Below are 27,670 nucleotides of genomic sequence, written 5' to 3' on the forward strand. Positions count from 1 at the left end.
AACAGGTTCACTCTGGATTGGCTCTTTGGTTGCTATGATCCTTGCGGTCAAAATTCCAAACATGGAACTCAGCTCCAAATTAGCCCCTATGACCGCTAGCCTCAACAAGCTTCATCTGACTGGAGCCAAACACTATGGGTGATGTCCACTTATTTATATAGTCAATGGAAGCAACCCAGTGTTAAATGAATGCTCCAAAATGATTCACAGGAATTTAATTAAAATGAATAAATTAAAAACTAAATTTGTGGAATGACTTCACCATGTTGTTTGTACTGATGTCTAATTGGGAGTGTCACAAATATGAAACATGTTTGTAAAGATCTAAACTATAGGGTTAGCAGTTTTTTAAAGCAGAATAAGACCAAATATTTTGTTGTTTGAGGAAGAAATTATGGTACTAAAAAAACTGCAGCCTTTGCGATTTCCTCATTGCAGCTGTTCAAATGCAATTTCAGTTCAATTGCAATGAAGACTGCAGCCCTATAACTGACTCTCCAGAGCAGCCACACCACCCTGCTCCCACTACTGTTTGGGAGATTTGAGTAGATTAAATATAGATCTGAGATCATGTGATGCCACTAGCTACACTTTACGCTTTGGGAATTTTTTTTTTTTTTTTTTTTTTTTTTTTTCCGCATGGATTGCATGTTTTCTGGCATGTGACACAAGTGTAGGGGGAGGAAGAGGAGAGGGAGGCACTGACAGGAGATGTGTTTATAAGACCGAAATAGATGAAGGGAGGCAGGGAGGAGAGCAAAAAGAAAAAAGTATGATAATAAGCTAAAGAGGAGGGGAAATGGAGGACTGAGGAGTATATTGGCAACTATGATGGAAGCCAGGACTGTGTATCTGTGTATCACTTCCAACCATCCTACAGTTTTACAGTGGTCCCTCACTATATCGCGGTTCACCTTTTGCGGTCTCACTGTTTCGCAGATATTTTTTTGTGCAAATTTGCATGCTTTTCAGAGTATTGTGTTCTGCGTCCTGATCGACTAAGGGACATGCCGTGTCTCCTGTACAGTACAGAATGTGTTCAGCCAAATTTACATAAATGTTCAATGCTAGCAGTGAACGTTTATGTAAATAGGTGCTGTATGATTGCAAGTGTTCTCAAGGAGGAAGATGAGAAAGATAGATTTTTAAAGTTCTTTTACTGTTTTTTAAATGTCTTAATGATCTTGGGCCATGTTATCTTTCAGAACGACTTTTAGCCTACAAACCGTTGCAGACCCCTGCTCTAGTCATTCCCAAAAATTTTGATTCATATGAGTTTCATGTGGAGTTATTTAACAATTTTACAGAATTCAAAATGTGTTTTAAATTGTTGTTTAAAGATTAAGAGTAATCCTGTTTTTTAATTGTTTTGTTGTGTTTACATGGCCTACAAACACTAAACTTTCCAAACTGGTACTTAATAAGATTTTGACAACAAGAAGGACTTTTTGATATCCAATTCCAAGTCTGATTGATTAAAGTTTTAGTTCCAAATAATGAGCCAAAATTTTAATATTTAGGTAGACATCCAAAATCCCCTCTGTATATTTTTAGTATCAAATATGACAACAAAATGAAGCAAGAAGTTTAAATCTGCCTCCATGTTTCTGTTTTAAATGTCTGCCATTTTTACACATAAAATTGTTTATTTTTATGTGAAAAGATAACCTGATGAAAAACTTGTAATACATTCTTTTCTTACATTTATGTGAGCAAAATACAGAAATATTAATACAGAATTTATTAAACATAAATCTCAAATCTAATTGCCATGTTTAAAATGTAAGTCATGTATCTCTAGTCAACATTATTGCTTGTATGTTTTTTGCATTTTTTGTGTTGCATTTGAACAGACTGTGCCTCTGAAGTGAGTACAGGACACTCTCTGGTCTGGTGCCATGTGTTTGCTGGTGCTTACAGAGTGGGTTGTTTTCAGTGTTTCTGTGTATTCCTATAGGAGCTATGTGAGCACCATTCTGCCCCAGGACACATCACTCTAACAGGATCAGCTGCAAAGGACTGGTGCCCTTTCTAGGACCAGCAACAGTTCATTATAGTTCACTCTGAACTCACCCCTGCCTCTGGTGTAAGCATTAGCAGGGCGTGTCTTCATATAGGGGTGTAAAAGTGATGCTGTTTTGACCTGCTGTTCTGAGTAAACACAGTCCCTCAATGTGCAATTTCACAGAAATGTTTAAAGACACATATTATGCAAATTTGACTTTTTTTAAGCTTGGTGTCTTCTCATAAAGCACGTATCTGTTGTGTCCTTGTTTCATTCACGCTTGTTTTATTAATCCGGACTTCTCCTGCACAGTTTTTAAGTCCATAAACTATCACCAGAGTCCAGAAGCCATCAGCGAGATCTATGGGTCAAATTGGGTTCACAACCAATGCATGAATCTATTAGCATAGCATTCACAGGACGTAAGATCTTCTTTTGTTTATTTTAACATTGTTCCAACTCCTAAACGCCTAAATGCCCCTTTGGAAATAGTAGTGTTCCCACGGTGACTAAAATAGAAAAATATGTAAAGTTGGCCAAGCCTGCATGCTGCCACTGCCAGTCAGCACCCATCATTATAGATCAGTGGTTCTTAACCTTGTTGGAGGTACTGAACCCCACCGGTGTCATATGCACATTCACCGAACCCTTTTTTATTGAACTTTGTTTTGTTTTTTTAAATTGAAGACATATGGATGTTTTACTGGTGCACAAAATGAATCGTGCATTAACATCACTGTGTTCAAAGAATAAAACCAATAAAATGCATGAACTCACAACAAATTACATATATACCTTTTTACAAAGACTTGACCTTTTTTAATTCTACCACACTGAAATTATTTAAATTTTTAACCTTATGTATTTCAATAATGAACTTATTGTATTTATGCTATTTATTATTTTTAACATTTTAACACACACCCATCACCTAATTTCCATCACACTACAGGGTCGGCCTTTAACACGCAAAGAGCCATTTGGACCCAGTTTTCACAGAAAATAAAACACTGGGAGCCGCAAATACTTTTTGACATCTAAAATGAAGATAACATAGTATATAATTATAATAATAATGCAACGGAATAATGTAGGTTTTATTTTCATGGATGAGCCTTCGACACGTGGCAGAAAAATATGCCAAAAATAAGTTAAGTGCATAAAAAATACAACTCACCAAACCGCTGCATCAGAGGGAGCCCTGCACTTGTGTCTTTGGGATGAGGTGGACCCATCGAGGAGATGAGAGACAATGACACCCGCAGTGTGACTATGTCTAGTCTGCTCCACAGTTTCTTTCAAAAAACTCTAAAGGCTTATCTTTTAATCCAAGGTACTTATTCTCCATGTGCCAAAGCAGTTTTGAAGGTTTCATTGCTTTATTTGTTTTTTCCGCATGTTACGCAGAGCGGACTCTGCACGTGAGAATCACCTGTAGCGACAAACCCAGATTTAAGTAGGACTCCTGGTATTGTCTCTTAAATTTAACTTCCTTTTTCTTGGAGGTAGTAGTCTCCTCTTCTGGCTCCTCAGTTGGCCTTTTCCCCTTTGTTAAAAAGCTCTCCACAGACTTTTGTTTTGGCTCATTTTCACTCGCTTGTGGCTCTACTTTTGGGCGACGTGTCTGATGTGTTATACGTGATACGTCATTGCGGAGACAAGAGCAGATCTATCACAGATATAATAAACTTGTTACTACATCAAATAGATTTCTGTGGCGATTTCCTCTCAGGATTTTCATTATACATCTACAGACAAGCTTTTTAGAGGGTCAGGAGGGACGGGCGAAAGTTACATCCTCCTGATCCTCCTGTTCCTGCTCACAGCGTCTGAAAATCAGGGCTGTGTCTTTACGCAGGACCCCTAGGGTTCGATCGAACCCAGGTTAAGAACCACTGTTATAGATACAAAAGTTGTATTGCCCAAGGACAAAATGTGAGCACATATCAATTACCCTCTACTTTTACCCTCTTCACAACCACAATGTGAGACATTCCCAGCTAACCTTAAAGTTGGTAGTTCAATTCTCGCTATAGCATGCACTGAGATGGCTAGAACTCTCGCTTTTGGAGACGTTTCCCTGAGCGCTCTGTTCCGATGGCATTAAAGGATCGGTCAAATGCAGGGGCCACATTTCCTTATGGGGATACTGTCTTTGTGCCAATGAGCAAGACACCCATTTGCCTGTATAACATATTATTTCACTATTAAATGTAAATTATATATGATTATTGAAACCCCGTTATATAACACCTATCCAGTATCTGTAGTCTTTAAGTCATTATCCGTCTTATCTGCCCCCACTGCCATAGTGTGGCGGTCGGAACAACCGGTGACTTCATTAAGAGACACGCTACACTCCGCTGACAACACAGGGGCAGTGAGGAGACCAATTACCCATAATCCCACGGGGGGGCTCAGTTCATCTGTGGGTTTAACTGGAAAAGTGCGTCACAGATGACTCAGGTTCAGGCGAGGTGAGGAGAGGCGGGGCGGTCTGGGAGATATTGAGTTGATATGATTTTATAAGAGACGCATCTGGACGGACGTTATTGGAATTTAGCGATAATGAATGGGCGTCTCTAGAGGCAACACTAGGCTTTGCTCAGTCGAGAAAGTTAAAAATAGAGTGAAAATGGATACAATAAGATGATTTGAAGATGTGATGTCAAAGTGGTGTGGTTACAGTGTCAAAAATTTCAAACTTAATTTCGATATAAAGGAATAGACTAGATCCTGAACACGAATTCTAACACCACAATAATTTAAAAAAAAAAGCTCTTTATTTAGACAATAGAATGTGATTGTCAACATAAATCATATTACTTTCTTTTATATTACCATGCAGTCTTATGTCTGTGTAATCTGTCTAATAATAGAGACATTATTTTCAGCTGGGGTTAAATGTGCAAAATGTACTTTTCCAAGAGAACCTGTTACCTGTCTGCTTCCATGGAGATAATATTTGGAATGTTACAGTTTACAGTATTAACTTATATCTTGCATTTATTCAATTACAGGTGGTTTTATTGCTCAAAAATACCTTGAAACACATGCATTCTTAAAGTGGGCTTGCCTCTCCACAGACCGGACCTGTGACTCAGCCTGGTGGTGTCATGCGCTTGTAGATACTTTTTTTTTTATGCAGAGCACTAACAAGGAGATAAGCAAGTGATGGACCAGATGCACCAGATGTTACACAGTTCAAATAATATTATAGTTTTGTGATTTTGTTAAATTGTTTAATTGTTGTTGTTTTTTTTTACATTTCTTCATTATAAATTGCAATACTGTCTACTGACTTCTCACTCAAAACTGCCTGACCTTTTCTGGTAAAACTATGGATAGCTTTAGTTCAGGGTAGCGCGCAGCTTTTTTTCCATTTGTGCCAATATGAATTTTATGCAAGGCTGAAGAAAGAAAAAAACAACAACCTGAGAACGAAGTAATTACAGAGCGATTGGTGACTGTATATCATTTTCTGACCAAAGGCGCCTCAAATGCAGGAGAATAAAGATTACTTGAACAGGCATGGATCATTCTGAATATAACTTCGAGAGGGTAAATGATGAGGGGAAGCCACTACAACATGCTTAAAAGCTCTTACAGTTCAGTTTAAGTTTCCTTTAAAGAAAAACATATCTTGCCAATGATTTTGTATGCACAGCTTTAAGTCACTAGAGTGTACAATTATCACTAGGAATCAACTAGGAATCAACTAATCACTACACAAGGGCGGCTGGTATCCTGTCTGCACTCTACTGGGAAATATATAAACAAATGACATTTTCTCTGATGTGGAAAACACCAGAGCTCCAGAGTGCAGTGCCAGCTGGTCCCTCAGAGGTGGCTTTATGTGGCTGAAATATTAAAGGTGACACCGGAGTAGAGGGAGGAATGGAAACTGTGTGTAGTTGCTGGACAAAGCAGGGGCAGGTTTGGGGTCAGGTTTTCACACAAAAAGTTAGGGTTGGGAAATGAGTCTTTACTGAAAGCAAAACAAAGGAAGAAGGTCCAGGAAAAGCATGTGGTTTGGAGCAGAGTTCAGACTTGGGAGGAAGAACTTTGATGTAATCTGATGTATTAAATGTTAGTGATTAAAAGCCTGTATTGTTTATGTTCAGGAAGCTAAGCGTGAAAAACCTTTTGATTCACTTTTAGTAAGACAAAATAAATTTGAATAGACATTTTTTTCAATTTTCTAGGTTGTGTGTAGAGGTCTTAACTCCAGGTGAAACAAATTTTGGATTTAATGTTTCTTACAAATGTTCAATACAACTATAATCATATTGTTCACTTAGCATTTAAAGTCACCATAAAACCCCCAAAATTCATATTTCAGTGTAACCTGTGTTCGATTTACCATTTTTAATCTGTTTTAGACCAGATTTAGTCTTGATTTTAAAGAGCTCTGTTCTGAGCCGAGTTTCAATTGGTTTCAGTTTTACCTTGGCTTAGTCCTGGTTTAGTTGACCTTATATATCAACTTATCTATGCCACCAACACAAGATATAGATTAGATTATTATTATCTATTTATTTAAAAAGGGACTATATACAATTAGAAGACAAATGTTGCCATTTGATGCATTGTACCAGTTAGCTTTGGGCTCATTTACATTTGCAGTCCCCCCTGGAAAAGAACAGCCCACAAACATTTGAATAAAAAACACAAACAAGTGACAGCAGGTCGAAACACAAAATATACAAGTATACAAGCATTAAAAACGCCCAAACCTCTGCACACAGAGGCAAACAATTACACATACAGAACCAGAACCGATGGAACATTGGTAGAAGATGAGTGCTTACAGTTTTGGGTGCTATTTAAGTTCTTTTTGAGTTCAATCTTAAAACCTTTGATCGTGACACATGGCTTTATGGAGTTCGGCAGTAAGTTTCTACTGTGTTTACTGAAAAAGTCCATTGTCCAAAGGTGGAGTGACAGAAAGGTATTATACAGTCATGCAGAGATGCTATAGCTCACAAAGTCCTTCAAGCTGTCAGGAGCCAAGCCATTTAGAATCTTGAAACCCAGATATAGATTGGAAACGAAAAAGTGTAATTTTCAAGACTCAAAAGATTATATTTCTGTGAAGAGGTGACTCCACTCACAGTAAGAATCCATGCTTTTAAAGACAAGCAATTAAAACACCTGTAACTGGATAAAAACAAGCAACACAAGTTTAATGTCATGGAGACTAGCAGGAGTCAGTTCTACAGTGCACCTCTGAAGTGCTTGTCAAACAGAAAACCCATACGAGGCTGTCCCAGTTCTGGCCGCTGTCCATGGTGCTGTCTACGGCTCAAGAAGTGATTTATGGAGGGAGAAGTGTGAAAGTGCTCCCTGAAAAAACATGGTGGATAAATTATAACTACAGCGTGTTCACCCTCAGCAAAAGTACATGCATTTTCAAGAAAACTCTCAACAGCTTAAAGGTGCTGACGAAACACATAATTTTCCTTAAAAACATGATGGCGCAGATGTGACCTGTAACTTGTCTTGGTAGTGTTACTTGTTTTTGTGGAGAAACATGTTTAATGTCAAACTGTGGCTCTTTTATTATGCCTGAAAATAGTGCTATTGTCTTTAAAGTTGCACTATGTAACTTTTTTGCCATCCTGTCTCATGTTGTCTCCATGGATAAGTAACTGCTCTGTCTGTAATGTTCCACAGTATTAACGGCATGGCATTAAACTATTTGTATTTACTCGATTACAGGTGCTTTTACTGTTAAAAAAACAAAACAAAAAAAACAAAAAAAAACCAAACATGTATTCTTATTGTGAGCTGACTCGCCTCTACATAGATTTTACCTGTAACCTGGCCTGTTGGTGTCATCTTTAACCTTTGTAAGCAATAAAAATAACCGATTAAGATATATTGACCAATAAGATGGACCCTACATAACTGTGTGTGCTGATCTTATCTCTGAGGTCACTGTGTGGGCGAGCTCCCAGACATTACTCAACCTAAAGCCCAGAGTCTGTGAATGCACCGTGACATGAGACCTTCAGGGACTAACGCATGTGTGGGAAATGTCAGCGCTCGCCATTCCACAGAGGTAGGAGCACAAAATCACACCAAATCATGTGAATAGCTTATTCATTCATATAACACAAGGAAATGATTTGGTCCTGGTCATTTTACGTTTGCTTTGGTGAGTTAAAGAAGGGATTGTAACATAAACCTCTTTACTTGTGACCATGGGGAACAGGGTTTTCAGCCGCTCTGCCCCCCAGCTCTGGAACTCTCTCCCTCCTGATCTCCGCACCTTAGACTCTCTTCCACTCTTCAAATCCAGACTCAAAACTCACCTGTTCAGACTGTCCTATCTCTTCTAACCAATAACACATTTTTAATCAATCAGTTTTTGTCATGTTTTATTGTATTTGTATGTTTTTTATCTAATTTTACCTTGTTCAGTGTCCTTGGGTGTTTTGAAAGACGCTTATACATAAAATGCATTATTATTATTATTATTATTACTTCAAATATGAAATATTTCCATTTTAAACCCCTGTAATACAACTTCTTTGGCCAAAAAAGATACAAAATCAAAACTTTTTTTTTTTCAATTTTAGATGTTTTATTTCACATGTGTTGTTACTGCGAACAGGCTTGCATCTCCACAAACCTGACTCTCATTTGGGCTGGAGAAGGGCCTCAGAGTGCTTGTTTCATGTGAATGCTGTTCCTCTGCTTTACTATTCCACAGTATGACATATAACTTATCAAAGAATGTTCTAAAGTATGGTTTTAACTTTCTATTTTTGTGGAAGCCTGTGGGTGATGTACCACCTCCAGAAAGTTACATGCTGTTGCTTTAATCTCACATATGACTGCTGGGTGGTTAGGTTAACTTGCCTATTGAGTCCTTTTATGCCTGATTACTAAGCTAGTGGTGGGAGACATTAATAACAAAACTGAATATAGATGTAGATAGATATTTAGACAGAAATGTGTTTAATATGTTTTGCATGTTTGGTTGAAGTTTCTATGTATGAGCTACGGTTTGAGTAAAAGATACAGCATTGTTTTTATTATTAACAGTTTACTTGATATTAAAATTTTGCTAGTTGGTCACAGTTTTAAACAGCGCTTTTCCAACTTCAAGACACATTCACACACACATTCATACACCAGTGTACACAGACACTGGAGGCAATGTGGGTTGCTTCAGATCAGTGGACGAACACTCTGCCAACTGAGATAATGTCGTCTTAGTTCTGACAGAATGCCAAGTGCACCCAATTTCACACTTCACTACCCTGTCCAAATGCATGGGAAAGAAAAGCAAAACATCAGCATAAAAAAGTACATATAGGTTTATTTCTGGATTAGTTGTAATATTTTAAAAAGTACTTTTCTAGAGCTTATAATCATTCACTTGCATTCAACTGCATTGGGAATATTTTGGTGGAATTATTTTATCACACCTGTATTCTTGCATATATACACAATATTCCCTGACGGCGAGGAAGAAATTGGTGAAAAGGAGCCGTTTGTACTGGTATAAATTCTAAATTATCAGAACAAAGGAACACTGAATCCTAAAGAGGTGAGGTTAGGTCAGAATTATGTGAGAACACCGTGTGCGCACACTGCACCAATGTCCACTTCAGTTCGTGACTAGCATCCACGAATCACACAATAAAATGAATATAAATTGTGCAAAAAAAATTACAATGTCCATAGTTTTTATGTAATTACCTGGGCAGTATGTATGTTAGTGAATAAAGTACTTAAGGGAGTATTTAGGGGCTTGTTAATTAGTACTAAATAAAGCCAAAACTTAACCAGGTAGAATTCAGAGCAAACAAACAAATCAATAATAAATAAATAAAACTGAAAACTAATAGCCACCAAAAGAGGGTGGAAGGGTGGACTTCATGAAAAGCAGAGTAAATGGCAATTTGGTAATATTTTGAAATTACATAAAATATCTATGGGTTTTATAATGATGAAAGGTTATAGGACCCTTGCCATAGACATTAATAATTCAAAACTAATTATTATTTATTTAGAATAGTAAAAAGTGCTCAAAAAAGAGAAACCAATTTACACATATGAACTATATCAGAAACAGCCTTCAGCAAAGCAAGTACTAAACAAGAATTGGATCCACGGGTCTAGCAGATTAAAAAATGTAGAATTGGTTAAAAAAAAATTAATTAAAAACGTCAATAATTCTGAAAAACTGACTTCAAGTTACAGGAGATCACAATATTCAGAAATAAACTGACAAATGCGGGACTTTTGCCAGAAAATAGGGCAAGATTCTGGCTAAATTATAAATAAAAGTTCAGTCTTCAAACTCATATCACTCCGCGCAGCCAAGTCATTTTTATTTTTTGTTTATTTTTTTTCTAAAAAGCGTGAACTCTGCAGAAACCCACAGAAAACCAATTAGTCTCTCTCCAATTAATACACAGCCAAATAAACTCAAATAAAACCCATTTTTAGAGACATTTGTAATTTGTTATTATCGTAGACTTACCGAACTTTTGCTGTCACGGAAGAAATTGCGTCGCTCCTCAAATTCTTCCTTTTGGATACCGCAGTTCCCATGACCCACGACGAGTGAACAACAACATGCCACTTTTTTTCGCTATTCGCAAACCACGCACGAAAAATAAGTCATTAAATCGTTCAACAAAGTCCGTGCACGTTAATCCACGTTTGGCGCGTGTCGGATCACGTCGCGCTGGTCGTCACGGTGAACGGCATAGCTCCGTGGAGTGGACACTACAGCGGAGGCAGCGAGGACGAGTTCAGCCCGAGTGTGAGCAGCTGTCTCCCGCTACACGAGCGTCTCAAGCGCCCTCGAAGGAAACAAGGACCAAATAAGGGAAAAGGGGCGGGGTCCTGGGAGTGGGCGTAAAGATGAAAAGGAGCGTGCGTGGTTTTAGGGGAAGGTGTTTGTCACAGGAGGTGGGGATACATTGCTCATTATCAGGGAAGAAAAGAAAGAAGATGGAGAGAGTAGGCTCAAACAACAGTGAAATGAAATAAAGAAATTGTGTTTATGGAAAAAAAATAAATAAATAAATTGTAGGCTACAAAAGTTAAAAATCTAAATTTGAATAAAAAGTAAAGAATTACCTCTGTATTATATATTTATTTATTTATTTATTTATTATTATTATTATTATTAGTGTAAGTGTAAAAATGTTTCTTTATGGTGTATGTGTCAAAGACAACCAAGAGTCTGAAACACAAAGTAAAGATTTATTTTTTATTTATTTATTTATTTTATTTTATTATTATTTATTTATTTATTTTGTATATATTATTACTATTCAAAGTGTAAAAATATGTGTTTCTGGTATATGTTTCAAGAGGACCAAGAGAATGAAGCAACAGGCTGTACGGAAAAAATAGGATCCTTAGGTGTGTATGTTTACAGTTTCATAGTGTGTATTGGTGTGTGTGTGTGTGTGTGTGTGTGTACGTTAAGGAGGAGCCTCTTCTGGTCACCAGAGCATTGCCTCCGTGAGCTCCCACGCAATGGGAGGGCAACAGAAACTCACAGTCCTGTCCTTGAGTCTGAGCAACAACGTCTCGTCTTATATTCTGTGTCTGCATTTTACTGGTATTCAGGCGTGATTAAGAGTGGCATTAGTACATGGAAATACAAGTTTAAAGTAGTACATAGTGCTAGTAGTGTAGTGTAGATACTTTACAGAAACAATATCAGTCTGGTCCCTGCTCTTTCCACTGCACCTCGAGCCAGGCTCATACATGGCTGTGCAATCAGATTAGTTTATTTCAGTGATGCATGTGAAATGATAAACAAAGGAGCTCATTGGTCACCCATAATTTTGGATAAAATTACATTTCCCTCACATCAGATTAACAGAGTTTAGTGCTTCGCTCATTGAATCTGCAGAAATATGTTCTGACAAATGTATGAAGTCATCGTGTCTTTAAAGGGCCCATACTACGCCATTTTCTGATCTATGTTATAATGCTGTTTCCTCATTAAAAACATACTTGAAGTTGTGTTTTGTGTCATTCACACGTTTAACACACAAACCCTGCATATTTAGGTTGATTTCTTCCACTTTATGATGTCATGTTGTAATAAAGGAAGCGCTCCGCTGTGTTTTTAAACTCCATACACCTTCACTAGAATCATTTGGATAATTTTTGACCTAAAATTGCCAATATCGACCAAATAAAATGTAAAATATAGCTTTAAACTTGACATCACGAGGTGGAACAGAGCTTTGGAGATCTAGGAAAACTAATAATGCAGGATTACTCAGATGTGTGAATGAAACAAACCACAACTCCAGGTATGTTTTTGAGGAGGTAAGAACATCAAAACATGGCTTAGAGCTCACAAGAGTCCATTTTGAAGATGTTTTAAACATCAAACAGTCACTGAATTGATAATGCTGTCCTCATACCATGATGATAAACGTCCATAATAAAAATCAATCAGTGAATTCTTCTGCTTATCCGGGGCCTGGTATTATCATATCTCTAACAAAAATAACAAAGATTAAACTACATAACAATTCATTCTAGTACTGTAATGTTCATGTCTGATCAGGTCCCAATCTTGTTACATCATAATCCCCCATGCAATTGCAAATCTCCCAATAACAAACTGCCATCCGTCTGTCACGCACCTGGCAGCTGATTTGTCCGAGTAACTTTCATTTGTGCCACATGAATAATATATGAGTCTTGTTTGCAGTTATAAGCCCGGGGCTGCATCTTTTATTTAGCATCCAAACACGAAAACGTCTCAAGGCGATGGCGGGAATCAAGCGCACCTTTTTTTTTTTTTTTTTTAATCATCAATCTATTCACATGAGAGTAATGTCTATTCCAAAAGTAATCCCAAAGACCAAACACTCGAATGTGATTTTAATGAGGTAAACAGTGAAGTGTAGGTGTGATACGACTATTGATTTACGATTAAGTCTGATGTTAAGAATTACAATATAAAGTAGTGAATCTGTTAAAGTGCATATAACAGATTTTCATGTTTTTTTGTAATTACAGTACTACTTGGTGGGGTGGGATAGTGCGTATGCTAAATATTTATCATAGTTCAACATCAGTTATGTGGCAGTTTGTGTGGCAGTTTGTGGTGAAGTGAAAAAAAGTACAAAAATACAGGAAGCAGTGGTGAGCTGTGAAACAGAACATGGAACGACAGTGGTTCAGGGGTTCGAGCAGTGGATGATCAACTCGAAGGTCATAAGAATTGCTCCTTGTTTTGTTGTTGTGTTCTCTGCCAAGACACTTCACTCACATAGTATGACAGTATTGAGTGAGTACTGGTGGTGGTTGGAGGGGCCAATGCCGCAGTTTGGCACCCTTGCTTCTACCAGTCTTTGACAATCCTGTAAAGTGCATTTTAAGTGTAAGACATCATTAGAATACCTTCACCTATGTTAGCAAAACTGAAAATTCCATCCAAAATCCAGGGACAGATGCAAGGAAACCTGTCAGATACAATAAAGGTGTTGCTTTTTTACTAATTATACCCAAAAAGTCTTGGCCCTTTCCGTATCTGTGTCCATGGATAAGGTATTTTCTAGCAGTGCGGCGCTACATCAAGCTAGTATCTTGATTTACTAACACGAAGGTAAATGACACGTGCCCACGAGGGGGCGCAGACGTATGGAATGTACGGAACTCATGAAGATTTTGTGCACGTCTCAAGACTCTCTTCTGTCCTTTCTGGAGAGTCCGTTGCATCATTGTTCAGATTACCTGTGTGGAACTCATTAAACTCTTCTGACTTTATGTTTTAGTTTTAGTCTCTTGGTCTTTGACACTTACAGTAGAAACGAACATTCTTACATTATTCTTATTGCACTAATATTTTCTAATGATAATAATGTCTTCTTGTTGTCTAGCAATAACTCCACATTCCTTTATTCCATGTAACTCCCCTCCTTTTTAATCATCAAACACACTGTACAGATCTTTATTCAGATTTAACAGTTTCATGTCGCTCTTTTGTAGATGAGTACGAACATTTGAACGTGTATTGCGCAACGGACTCCATTTTCTTCTCTTTTTTGCGTAGCCGCGGTGCATGATGGGATATAGAAGTGCGTGAAGTGTGCACGGATGCACGCTTTGGTTACGTCCGATCTCCATGGAAATGGTGCAAAGGGAAGGGCAGGTTTGTCGGCCGCAATCAGTAGGGTGCGTTGAAATGGGACAGCCCTTGTCGTGCCGGAAATTACGTAACTGCCCTTCGATGCACACTTTGAATGGTGATTCTAAGGCCAGTTTGGCGAATTGGGACACGGCCAGAGAGTGAATTTAGGAGGTTCTGAGCTTTCACATGAGGCCTGTCCTATTTTCCAAGAATGTCATGATGCACGTATTTCTGCTCCTTGTCTTGTTCCCTGTGTGCTCTTTCCCCTCCCTCACCTGCCTGAGTCTGGAGCTGGGCGGAGTTCTTGGCTCCTCCCGCGCGCACCTGCATCCCATCAGCTCAATCATCGCCACCTCCCATGGATAAGAGGAGCCAGGACCAGACATTCAGTGCCAGATCGTCCACGTGTCTAACGTGACTACTTGAGCTCTGTTTTTGTACACTCTTGTTGCTAGCTTTTTGATGCTTACCGGATTTTTGCTACCCTCACATTCCTGCTCCCTGGACCACCACCAGTTTGTAATTTTTAATCTTGCCACCTAAGCACAAGCATACACATAAATAGATTAAACTGTCAAATATAAATGTGTTGTTTGAATAAAACTTGCGAGGATGGCTCAGGTAACACTTCTCACATCAGACTCTATTTCCATGTGTCAATTTCTGCTGCCAAAAGACTGGACGAGATGCTCTCCAAAGTGTGTAAAGTATATGTGCTGTTAATGAGAACATGGCCGCCAGCCTGGAACTGCTCAAACACACTCCCCTCTGCATTTTAGGACATGTTCTGTTCACAAATACATAAAACTGATATCGTTATACTTTCATATTAGGTAGGTTTTTCTTTTTGGACTTTTTTTTGTTTGTTTAATGTCAGATTCCTAATGTCCTGCCTTCCTAACATATTATAAAGGCTTTGCACTGGTCCATACAAACAAACAAACAAATAATTAAATAAATAAAATGCATTGTAATATAATAAATCTGTGTTGCTGGCTCATGCATTCCCTGGACTCGGTGAAAACAATCTATAATTAATAATCCATCATAATTGTTAAGCATTTCCGATAGCAATCTTCAATTATAATATAGTAAGAGGCAATTTAAAAACAAATAATTGACGGACTATGTAGCACGCTATCAGTGATGACAGCAATGGAAACAAGTGGAAGCCCAAAGGAATAGGCTTTAAAGAAAATGATACAGGCAACAACATGCAATTTAACCGTAATATTTTATGTGTGGGAAATGTATTTATTTTTTCTTATTTTTTTAATACAAAACTAACTAGTATATAAAATGTATATGTATATAACGTCAACATTCATAGTTTTAAATTATTTTTGACTGATTCACATTTAAAGTGCATATGACAGGTTTTCAAGAAAATGGAGATAACTTTGAGTAATCAACCCTGAAAATTCCATCCAAAATTCAGCGACCATTCACACACAAGGAAGACATTTTTCTTCTTAAACATTAATTTAATAAAATGAAAGCAGTGCTATTTATATTTATGTGTCTAATCATAACTATTGTGCAATTTAGACATGTTTTTGCCCTTGTTAACAATGGTTGCAACCTCTATGCATGTCATATCTGCTGCCTATGTCCAGAAAGCAAAATTATAAACTTTGCCAAAATAAAAAAAAAGGCTCTTTTTGTAAAAACTTATGATTATTATGTTTTAGTGAAATGATCAGTCTGTAGTCAGCCTATATTTACACTTACTGCTTGCACTAAATCCTCAGTATGGACTTAGTTAAAGACCAGGTGCACTGTCCATGGTGCTGAAAACCAACCTCTTACTTCCTGCCGTTACTGGTTTTATCTGTTTTTATTTCTTACTGATTATGTTTTACACACTAACGAGTCAGAATAGGTATTATTTTCAGTCCAGAACACACCCAAGCCCAAGTGCGCTGTCTGTGGTGCTGAAACCCCAACTTGCAATCAGGCCATGTTTTGACAGGCACTCCAACTGAATTGTGTTTAGTAATTCAGAGTTTGTGGAGGTGTGAGATGTGGCTAAAGCTAGAATAAACAGGAAACGAATTAGCTACCTTTATTTTGCTAAATACGTCAGCCCAACATTTGATTTGCCATTCCTGGAAGAACGGCAGATAAATAACTGTACTTTATGCCTCAAGGTCCATTTTTGGGTGGGTGACGTGGGCTTGCGGGCTGAGAATTGGACAGAATCTTCCAGCTAACCGTAAAGAGGATTTGAATAGGGCTCAGGAGAGATCACTAGATTACTCAAACATGCATGTATGACATCTAAAACCACTTCAGGCATGTTTTTGATGAAGGAACAACATTGTAACATAGTAGAAACCTAGAAAACACATTGATTTTGCATAATACCTCCACTTCAAAGTCACCTCTCCAAAGAAATCTAATAAACTAAAACACTGACTGCAAATTAAAAATGTGTTTTTATTTTTAAGGGGCAAAAAAAATCCAACTTTTATTTCCTTTTTATGGCGCCCATTGGACAAAAACTGCCCAAGGACGAAACCATCAAACCCTACAAACTGCTCCATGAGTCATCTGATATTTTAGCTCTCTGTTTGTGCTCTGGACCACAGCGGTGACCACATTAAACTTCTATGAGGACCGACGCAAAGGGTTTTTTTTTTTTTGCTTAAGGCTACATCTATTTCAATGACAAAAGCTTAACAGAGGGAAGAGTACCATGCTCCCATTTATCATTTACTATTTGGCTCGTACAGAAATCAATCCAACGTCTAAAGTAACACTGGAAACAATGACAAATGAGTTTTACAAAGGTATTAGGGACAGAGAGAAGAAGAGAAAGAGAGAGAAAGGGCAATGAGGGGAGATAGACGGAGAAAGAGAAAGTGGAAGGGAGAGAGAGAAAGAGAGAGAGAGAGTGAGAGGTACAGCAAATGAGAGATGGAGACAGAGAGATATATGTGAAGAAAATGGGAGAGCGGGGGTGGGAAGATGGGGGGTGAGACACCAAAAGAGAGATAGACAGAGAGATATATAGAAAAATAAACTGAGAGAGCAGAGGAGAGACAGGTTGAGGCAGAAAGCGAAATGGAGAGTGAGAGATTGAATTGGAGAAAGTGGGAGAAAGAGAGAGGGAGAAAGCAAGAGATGAGAGAAAAAAAGAGAGAGAGAGAGCAATGGGCAATGACGGGAGATAGACAGTGAAAGAGAAAGTGGAAGGGGGAGAGAGAGAGAGAGAGAGAGATGGAGAGAGCGAGAGGGAGACACCAAATGAGAGATGGAGAGACAGAGGGATATAAAAAAGGAGAATGGGGAAGAGAAAGTGAGACCAAAAGAGAGATAGACAGAGCAATATATAGAAAAAGAAAATGAGAGAGAGAGAAGGGCTAAGGTAGAAAGAGAGATGGAGAGAGATAGACTGAATGGGACACAGCGGTATATAAAAAGAGAATGGTAAAGAGGGGGGAAGGGGAGAGAGAAAGGGGGAGAGAAAGTGAGACACCAAAAGCGAGATAAACAAAGAGATATATAGAAAAGGAAAGTCAAGGGGAGGGAGCGAGAACAGCTGAGGCAGAAAGAGAGATGGAGAGATACAGATTGAATGGGAGAAAGCGAGAGAGGGGATAGTAAGAGATTTGAGAAAGAGAGAGTGAGAGAGAGAGAGAGTATGGGCAATGAGGAAAAATAGACAATGAAAGAAAAAGTGGAAGGGAGAGGTTGAAATGGAGAGCGAGAAGTAGACACCAAACGAGAGATTGAGAGAGAGGGATATGTAAAAAAAGAGAATGGGAGAGAGAAGGGGTGAGACATATTATAGACAGAAAGATACATAGAAAAAAAAGAATGGGAGAGAAAGCATGAGGGAGAAAGAGAGGTGGAGATGGAGATAGATTGAATGGGAGAAAGAGAAGGAGAGGCAGAGAGCGAGGGTCAGAAAGAAAGAGAGATGGAGAGACAGGTCGTGTACAGGTAAAACTACACAGGATTAACAGTAAAACAACAAAAGAACGTCATCCCTAAAATCGATTCTCGCCCTCGTTTTTTGAACCAGGTCACCTTCTCCTCGCCCTCAGCCTACTTTCACTTTCAGACAGTAAACATACAACAGGCCTGTCATGATAACTCATTTTGAAGTTTGATATATTGGTGAAGTAAATATAGATGATAAATGATAAACCAAACTATTCTAAATTTGCAATATTGTTGAAAAGCCATTAGCTACAATAAATAAACAGCAAAGAGTACTTGGTTTGCATCTGTACATTTTATCATGTAGTCAAAAAGTAACAAGAATTTACCAGTAGTGTAAAAAAAAAAAAAAAAATTACACATGATAAATATAGTTCCAGCTTCCATATATTACGATAACGACATTTCAATATAGTATTTATCGTGACAGGACTAACATGCACTAATAACTAATATGGACACCTCTGATGCAGTCTGTAGTGATATGAGTAACTTTAGGTGGTAGTTTTGGAGACTTTCTGACCCCAGACAAAAAAAAAAAAAAAAAAAGAAGTTCTCCAGCAGTGTTTTATAGATATTTTTGGGCACTGCACCAACCTCCTGGCAGTGTTAGGGCCAGATAGATTGCCTCTCTTTCATTTTAACTTCAATTTGATTATCCTTCGGGGTATTCTATTCCATCACTAGCTAATTTTATATGCGCAAATTATCATTGTTTTTGTACAAGAAAATGATTGATACTTTGCTGGTGTCATCAACATTCCCTTGGGGGCTGAAGTTAACTGGAGGCACTGCTCGGTCTGAAGGGCAAGTTAGACTTTAATCTGAGCTTTGTTTTAACCATAAAGAGCTGACGTAGATGGAAGTGCAGCATGTGAACTGATTTGTTCTGTTAAACAAGTTCTTCTCAAATAGCATTATTTAGCTAGCATTAGCCTACAGTTGTTGTTTTTTTGTTTTTTTTCAATTAGTCACTGAAAACCCCTAAAAAACAGGACCATGAATGCTTGATCATGGGCTCTTGAAAATGTCTGGTTTAAATCTATTATTATTATTATTATTATTATTATTATTATTATTATTATTATTATTATTATTATTATTATTATTATTATTATTATTATTATTATTATTATTATTATTATTATTATTATTATTGTTGTTGTTGTTGTTTATTTATTAATTAATTTATTTTTATTTTTTTTCTCGAAAATCTAAAAACTTATCAGGCTGTGTTTGCTAATGTGTACATTTTGTCACCATGGTAACTGCTGAAGATTCCTCCCTAGACATACATGCAAATCCACTGAGATGGACCCACCTTAAACAAAGTTATTAATGTTAATGGAGTTAAACATTTATGCCATCAGGCCAAGTTGTTGCAAGTCAATGTTTTTTTGTTTTTTGTTTTTTTTTCTAATTTAATTGTGATACACGGTACATCAGTCAAATGCCATACTGTGGAAGTGGGTGAACTGATGCACTTTTAATGAAGGGGTATTATGCAAAATCGACATTTTGGACCTTTCTACCAAATTATAACATTGCTACTTCATCAAAAACATGCCTGAAGAGGTTTTAGATGTTATCCATGCATGTCTGAGTAATCTAACGACCTTCTTATGGTTAGCTGTAAGACTCTGGTCAATGCTCAGCCCACAAGCCTAAAGCAGGATACAAAACAATTCACCTAATGTGATGTGCAGTAGTTTTATTAGTGGGATGCATGCTGTTTGTCTCGTGATGAAGCTCTGAAGGTTGCTGAGAAAATCCATATCGCTCTGCATTTTTTATAGAGATTGATAACAGTCTGGTCCCCATGTCCTCTGTTGTGTCTCAAGCCCATTCAAACAAATCTGTTTTTTGTTTTTTTTTCAGTGACACATGTGGAACGAAGAACCTCAGGGAACTCTAAAGGGGGAGCTTCAAATATAAAACTGAAACTCATTATGTCAATACTTTGTTTTCGGCAAATATAGAATTTTCAGAACAATAAAAGGTAACATGGTGATCTAAATATGTCATGCGTTTGTAGTTGTTACCCCATAGAAGTGTAATAGTGCCTCTTTATTTATTGCATTTTTCTTTCTTTGTTTTTTTTTTTTTTCAACCAGTGCAGTTCCAGTTTTAAGGAGGACAATTTTATTCACAATTATTGACATAACCTACTTTGCCGGGCTGTATTGATCTTAAAAGGTTTTCTTAGCATGTTCCTTCACACTTGGTTTCATGCAGAACCATTGAAGTGAGTGATGTGGTCATTCAGAGCATGTCTCCAAGGAAACCACGTCACAGTCCACCTGACCTCCTGCCTTTGAAGAGACAAGGCCAAGAAAGAAGTGGCAGAGGTTGGCTTGTTGACCTAATTATATGTGTGCTACAAATATACAATGCTTAAATACAAACAGTTACAAATTAAAGGTGCAGTGTGTAGCTTTTCTAGTGGGTTCCTCCAACTGCTTGTGTGCATGGAGCTTTACTTTGGTTTGCCGAGAATGTTTCACAATGAACATGGAAACAAACGGGTGAAGTGAACGCATCAGGCCAAGTTACAAGTCATATCTGTGGAGAGGAGACCCCACTGACAGTAAGAATTCATGGTTTTCAAGCCATGTTTCTGCCATAAAAGTAGTAGGTAGGTTCACTTACATGTCATATTGTGGAATATACCGTAACTTGTCCAAAGATACCATAGTGCACCTGTAATTTTCCAAGTTACACATTATCAGCAAATTACAAATAATAATAGAAAACAAAACATGCCAAAAAGAGATTTGCCACTTCACTTCCATCATTCTAACCCAGGGCAGCTGTGGCTATAATTATTACCACCAAGTCTGGAGAAAAAGAATAATGCAATTTAAAAGTGTTCAAAAGCACTTTATAAATACAACTGTATACACTTTATGCCTGAATGTCACTTGCTTGTTGCTCTAAATCAGTGCGGCGGCCGGCGGGTCAGATCTAATATATATTTGATATGATCTCGCAGGCCAAATATAATTATATCAAGGGCCAAATTTGGCCATATTTTTAAATGTATCTATATACTTGTTTGTTTTGTTTGTTTTTTTGTTTGTATCTTTCTGTATTTTAACAGAGCATCATGAAAAAGACGCTCTCATTGGGCTCTCCCTGTAGAAATAAAGTTAAATAAAAAAAATAATAAAATAAAATAATCCATTATTATATTACTATTGAAAAGCTTTTAAACACATCTAGCAGCTGCTCAAGACGCCATCTAGAGGTACAAAATGTTAAAAAAAACTTTTGACACATTAACAAATCATACATGTTATTCTGAGCAAGAGTAGTGTAGTGGGTTAACTCATCCTCCAAGTAAAAAAAAAAAAAAAGAAAAAAAGAAAAAAGTTTGTCAACAATAATTTTCTTTTAAACATTTTATTAGCAAAGGGAAACAAACTTTAGAAAGTTGCATCAAAGTTCAAAGTTCAGAATAAAAGTTTCTTACATGTCTCCTGAATGCTTTTATCTTGAAGGTCAGAATCTCACTGCAGTTTCCTGTCTGAGTGGTGCACCTCTTCTGGTTTATGTCCCACATCATTATCCTGCCCTGGCCTGCACTGCTCTGCTCTTCTGTGACTACTGCAGTCTGCTCCATTATAAAAGCTCACTGATTTTTATGAGCACAGTTACAGTCCCAGGAATCACTGCTCCTTTGTGCCATAGAAGTGATTTACGAGTGCAGCAGAGAGACCTAACCACTCTTTATCATGAAACAGGAAATGGAAAGTTCATGGTTCAATTTCATCTTTGAATGGCGACTTAAAGGCAAAGTGATGTATACTTTGCTTTACCTTAGCTTTTTTTCATTTAAAACTGCAATATTGATCTAAAACTCAGGCAGCAATAGGAACAGGTCTATTCATTTCCTATGGCATTTCACCGTAGTAAGCAACAGATTTTCTTTTACTTTGTTTTTATTGTTGAAAATGTGACAGGTTTGAACGCTAAATGTATGTATGATTCGGAGTCTGAACGTTTTGAATAATTATAAGTGAGTACAGAGAAGTGGGTGGAGACAGGGGGTAGAGGAAAACAGACATTCTGATGAGCACTCAAACTCCAGATGCAGGACACAAGATTACTCAAACATGCATAAATCTGTCTAAATACAACTTTGAGTAACTGAAAAATCACCAATGTTTGATTATTCTATGTTAAAGGGTTCAGTAGGTTGGCAGTTCAACCGCAAATTGATTTGACTTCCACCTCAATTTGAAACTATAGGTTTATTGTATTGTTAGGACGCCACATACACAAGAGTTAAGTTAAAAAAACAAAAAAAAAAACAACTTCTTTTCATCCATATACTGTAGGCCTATACATAATGGAAAACACACAAAGAAATCCATATGATGCAGCTTTTAAGTTAAAGGCAATGGATCTGGCCTCAAAGAAGGAAATAGAGCTACAGCACATAAGCTTGGCATCAGTGAATCGATGGTGCACGGTTGGAGACAGCAGCGGGAAGAACTTACTCAATGTAAAAAGACGACAAAAGCTTTCTGAGGAAATAAAAGCAGATGGCCCTTGTTGGTGCTGTTTTATTTTCTAAATATGCAGATATGTTCATCCCGTGTTGATGGCGTGTTGGTGCCGTACTGATGATTTTCAAGCACAGTCTGAAAAAAGCGTGTCTTAAATTAAAACAAAAAAAACCCTCTGTGTGCTGTCTCTGTGTGAATATCTCATATCACAACATATTTGTAACATGCGGCTTATATTTAAGTGTGGCCTATATGTGTACAAAATGTATTTTATTTTCAAATTTAGCTGGTGCTTCAAATTTAGCTTATATTTATATTGCGCTCAATACTCCAAAATTTATGGTAGCTCTTTTCAAGTAATCGAAACACACTATTTACCCATCTCCTTTACATATACCGTCCAATATATGTACCATCAGCAGTGACAGCCTCCTGTGGTCCCAGCTTGGTCACTTCACTGCTGTGTGGTCAGATCTCTACAGGATTATCTCTGAGCTGTCACAGTATTTGCGGGTGCAGTTACATAAGCAGAGCCCCGTCACCCCTTTGCTAAACTCATCAGACGTGGGTGGCTAATTCCTGAGACAGCTCCACTCATACTCGTGCAGGAGGCCTGGCCCGGAGCACGCCTCTGATTGGGGCGAGCCAAAGGTTAGAATGTTTGGCTTGTGGTAATTCAACATGTAATGATGGACCTAGAAGTGAAGGCTAAATGAATTTACTCTTGTGACTCTTGTGAGTTTTTAACCATATTATGATGTTGTTACCTTATCAAAAACATATCTGGAATTGTGTTTTGTTTCATTCACACATGTTTGCATCTACATCTCCAAAGCTCAAAATGCTCAATTCCACCCTGTGATGTCATGTAGAGGTAGTTTTCAAGTTAACAGTTTCTGATAATCATGCTAGTTCTTGTTAGCATTACTGTGATGGTAAAACTTCACCCTGGCCTCTGAAAGTTGTGAAAAGTGATCAGAAGAGCTTCAAAGGCTGGCACTATTATTCCATCCCAAAAACATAATTGTTGTCAGTTGAGCAAATTATAAGATTAATATTTCATAGACCCAATTCCTGACAATTCTTTTACTATGTTTTATATTCTATTCAAATAAAGTGCTTCATCAATGACTCTGAATGCATTTGATGACAGCTCACACTTTATTTTCAGGTGCAGTTTACTGTTTGTTTTTGTAAATTGCTGCCAAATGATCTGGGGTTGAGGTAATGTGTGTGTGAGAAAGAGCTCATCTGACAGTAATCACAAAGTAGCAGGGGTGTGGACGCTGGAAAAAAACTCTTTCTCCGTACTGGCAGTTTGGTTCAATTCACTTTACATTGAAAAACTTGTCCTTCTCTCTGTAACTGCTGCAGTGAGCCTCGTCATTTTGGTTTTAAAAGGTTCATATTAACCCGCTCTACATGATCCTGGTACTTTTATTTTGCTATTGTGTCCATAAATCAAGATATGAACGTTAATAACAAACAAATCAGACGCCTTCTTTTCCCAAGATCACTCCTGCTAGCATCTGCAACAGGTTTGATTGACAGTGTTGCTAAGGCCGGCTCCCTGCTAAACCAGCTGATACTTGTGGTCAGAATTCCAAATATGGAGCCTGGCATCAAGTTCTCCCCTATAACTGCCAGCCTCGATGAGCTTCATTTGACTGGAACCGAATACTATGGGTCACATCACATTCCATTAGTCTACTTATTTATACAGTCTATGAAGGCGACACATGCGTTTCAGACGACCAAAAGAACTATTAACTATGATGGGGCTGGGTTTCAATGTGGTAAAGGTATTATGGATAGATTTAACCATATTATAATGTTTAAAAATGCCTGGAGTTTGTTGCCTGGTCATTCGTGAATCTCTGTGAGTTCAGATGGGCATGATTGACAGGTGTATTAGCCACTCATGGACATACAGGGGACTGAAAAACATTCTGGATTTCTGCAGAATCAATTGTTCTTATTACATTCATATTGCATTTCTGTTACAGTGCAAACTTCATGGTGCCTGTTTTGTGATGACAAATGTGCATAGGCCATAATGCAGGTCTAAAAGGGGCATTAAGAATCTTTTTTAGGTGAAGCATCTGAAACGTTTTCACAATGGAGACAATATTGTTTTGCTGTTTTGTTATTGTCATGTACATGTCTCGATGTCGATTGAAGTGTTTGCTATTTTCTGGAACATTGCACACATCATTTTGTACAGTTCATCAAAATACACAGACGCTACATTGGGCTTGTCTGAATCTGACCACACCCTAAATTCTTTTAACAACTTTTGATCCCAGATATGTCCCGATGGTATTGCCTCAGATTGGAGTCGGTTGGATAAAAACCCTAGGATAGTTTTGTTAAAGTACAAGGTCTAGATTTTGTACATCTGCATATTCTGATTCAAAATGCTTCTTATTGCAGATAGGGTGTGGTCCCCATAGATTTTTTTTGCTCAGGGTCACATAAAGAATAAGTGTACCAAACTTAATTGGATTATGACAAACTATTATTTTCACTTCTCATGAACTTTTTTGAGGCGGGGCCATGCAAATGTGGATGTAAACAGTGCATGGTCTTCATTAGCTTTTTTGTTCAGAATGTCATAAAGGCCGTCTGTACCATCTTAAGATAGAGCCCTAATTTGCATGTCGTCCTGCTCAGAAATGTGCAAGTGCGCTTCATCGGGTCCATTCAAATCTGATAATGTTTGTGAAAGGTAGAAGTTTTTTTATTATTCCAATTGGCATTTTGTTGAAAAATCACCATGACCCGCCTAACATTTTATTTAAAAGTTAATTTATCAACTTTTATTGCACACAACTTTCATGTCTTTTGGCTGAGTCTGAGTCTTTTTGATTAAAACTTTTGGTGGAGATGTCAAACGGTTATTATATTTTGTCAATCTCGGGTTAAGGCCGATATGGCGGATTTTCTGTAGGGTTTAGGGCGTGGCCTATTTTTTATGCTAAGTTTCATTTGTCTACGATGACACTTTTCTGGGTCGGGCTCTTATTGGTGCAATGTAAATTGATTTTTGAGGGGGTTCTACTGAGTCGTCTTTCAATATATTTTCTCAGGGTCTCACTGATCATCACTTAACTGTCTATACATTATTGTTTACTGCTTGATTTTTTTTTTTTTAATTTTAAATTTTTGTTTTTTTTTTGTTTTTTGCATGAATGTGCTCAGGCCTTAATGAATGTAATATGTATGTAAAAAGAAAGATATTGGATAGCCCTCCCAAATAAGACCGGATAACAACACCTAGCATGCTAACTGTGCACTTCCTGATTATTGGACAATAAAAGGTTCTATTTAGATGCAGACAGTACACAGCTGACTTATTTTAACCTCAAGAACTGCTTATATATCTGCTCTGGCTCAGGACACATTTTGCTCAAATATTTGGGAAAAAATTGCGCACAGGTCCTTTTATAAGTTTCAAGGGGCAAATGGTTATGATTTAAGAATATTTTCTTTGATTTATTTGTCTATGTTTGTGTTTTTTTTTTGTCTATAGTTTTCTTACAAGCTGGAGAGGTGATGGTCAAGACTTCTTCCACAGTACACGTACGTACACAGCTCAGCGTGAGGCTCTGTGGGGGCAGTTACCTAAAGGTTAAACTGAGCTAAGATGGGCAGCCGATCGATACACTTATACAAGGCACGTGGCGTTGTCAATAACACAAAAGAATACTGTGAAAGTCATATACAGAGAACTATGTGAGTCAGGAGTTATAACCTATAGTCAGTATCATTTACAATTTGCAAATACTATCACTTTTATTGATACAGTAATTTAATAAAAGTTCAAAACTGCTTGTATTTGATTTAGAAACATACCTGGATTTGTATTTTGTTTCATTCACACCAGTTTCATTATCCATCCATCAGTTTTTTTCCCCTTATCCGTGGCCGGTTACAGTGAGGGCAGCAGTCTAAGCACGGACTCCTAGACTTTCTTCACCCCAGACACTTCCTCCAGCTCCTCCGGTGGGATCCCAAGGCATGGGACATTGTCAGCAATTGTCTGTAAAATGTTCTTCACTTCTAAGTCTCTTCAAATGATCCCAGGAGTGTTATGTCGGAGATAGAGACCCTGCACAGTTTTTAAAAGCACAAATCATCAAGGAACATGTCCTGCATCCATGTTCTTCATTACTGAGTTTAATTGTTGATAGGTTCACCTTTTTAACCTATATTACAGTTCAAAAGAGAAGAGAAGACAAGAGAGATTATTTTGTCTCAATATTGAGGAGAAAAAGCGGGGAGGCAAAACCTTCAGTTACAACAACACAGTTACACCTCGCACCCTTTTTCTGAAGCTCCACCGTTTTTCTCCTCACTTTATTAACTTAGGAACCCTAGTTTACAAATGCACTGCTTACTCTCAAGGGATGGGGGATGGTACTTTGCAAGCAGTGTAAAAAACATATGACGAAATTCACAGAGAAATATATTCTGTTTTTGCATTTCCAGAAGGTCACTCTTCCCCTTCGCACAAACATCCTCCCATGATGTTTCTGTTTTAGGGTTTCACAGTGACCTTCTTCCCGTGGGATCCTGCACTTTCAAAAGACATTTTCTGCAAGACTCAAGAACAAACATTAGTGCAGATTACATAGTTTACATAGTTGAATATAATGATTATAATAAAGAGTGAACATTACATTACAGTACCTTTAAAATGAACAGTGAGATAACATAATATAACTTGAATATATATTTTGAATCCATCAATTGTTTTCGCTGTGGCAACATCGTACAAAGTCGTAACAATACAAACAGTGTATAATATTTATTCTTTAAAGAAAACTAGAAGAGAACTAGAATTTTCTTTAGAGTAATCAAAAGTTGTCCTCAAATATATGTTGTCCTTACTTCAAAATAATATTACTACTCAAGACTAATTGCAGGAATAACTGCCTCAACTGCAATATAGATAGAATGTAAACAGCTCTCGTGGTCAAAATATGTCTTCTGTGCGCTGTCCACATCTAATATTGTCAGGTTGGCATGCATCTCATCTCTGAAAGTTATAAAGTTGAAAGTTGTTTTGCT

General features: G+C 37.6%; 1 protein-coding gene across 1 annotated transcript in view; it reads right to left on the reverse strand.

Moving 5' to 3' along the window:
- Positions 1–10,797, reverse strand: part of nsmfb (NMDA receptor synaptonuclear signaling and neuronal migration factor b) — a 66,579-nt gene extending 55,782 nt beyond the window's left edge. The window contains exon 1 of the mRNA XM_055224171.1: positions 10,506–10,797. Coding sequence (XP_055080146.1) covers positions 10,506–10,576 — 71 coding nt within the window. The 5' untranslated portion in view covers positions 10,577–10,797. The remainder of the gene's footprint in view (positions 1–10,505) is intronic.
- Positions 10,798–27,670: the final 16,873 nt, after the last annotated feature.

This window comes from Periophthalmus magnuspinnatus, chromosome 9, assembly GCF_009829125.3.
Source record: "Periophthalmus magnuspinnatus isolate fPerMag1 chromosome 9, fPerMag1.2.pri, whole genome shotgun sequence".
Lineage (NCBI taxonomy): Eukaryota > Metazoa > Chordata > Actinopteri > Gobiiformes > Gobiidae > Periophthalmus > Periophthalmus magnuspinnatus.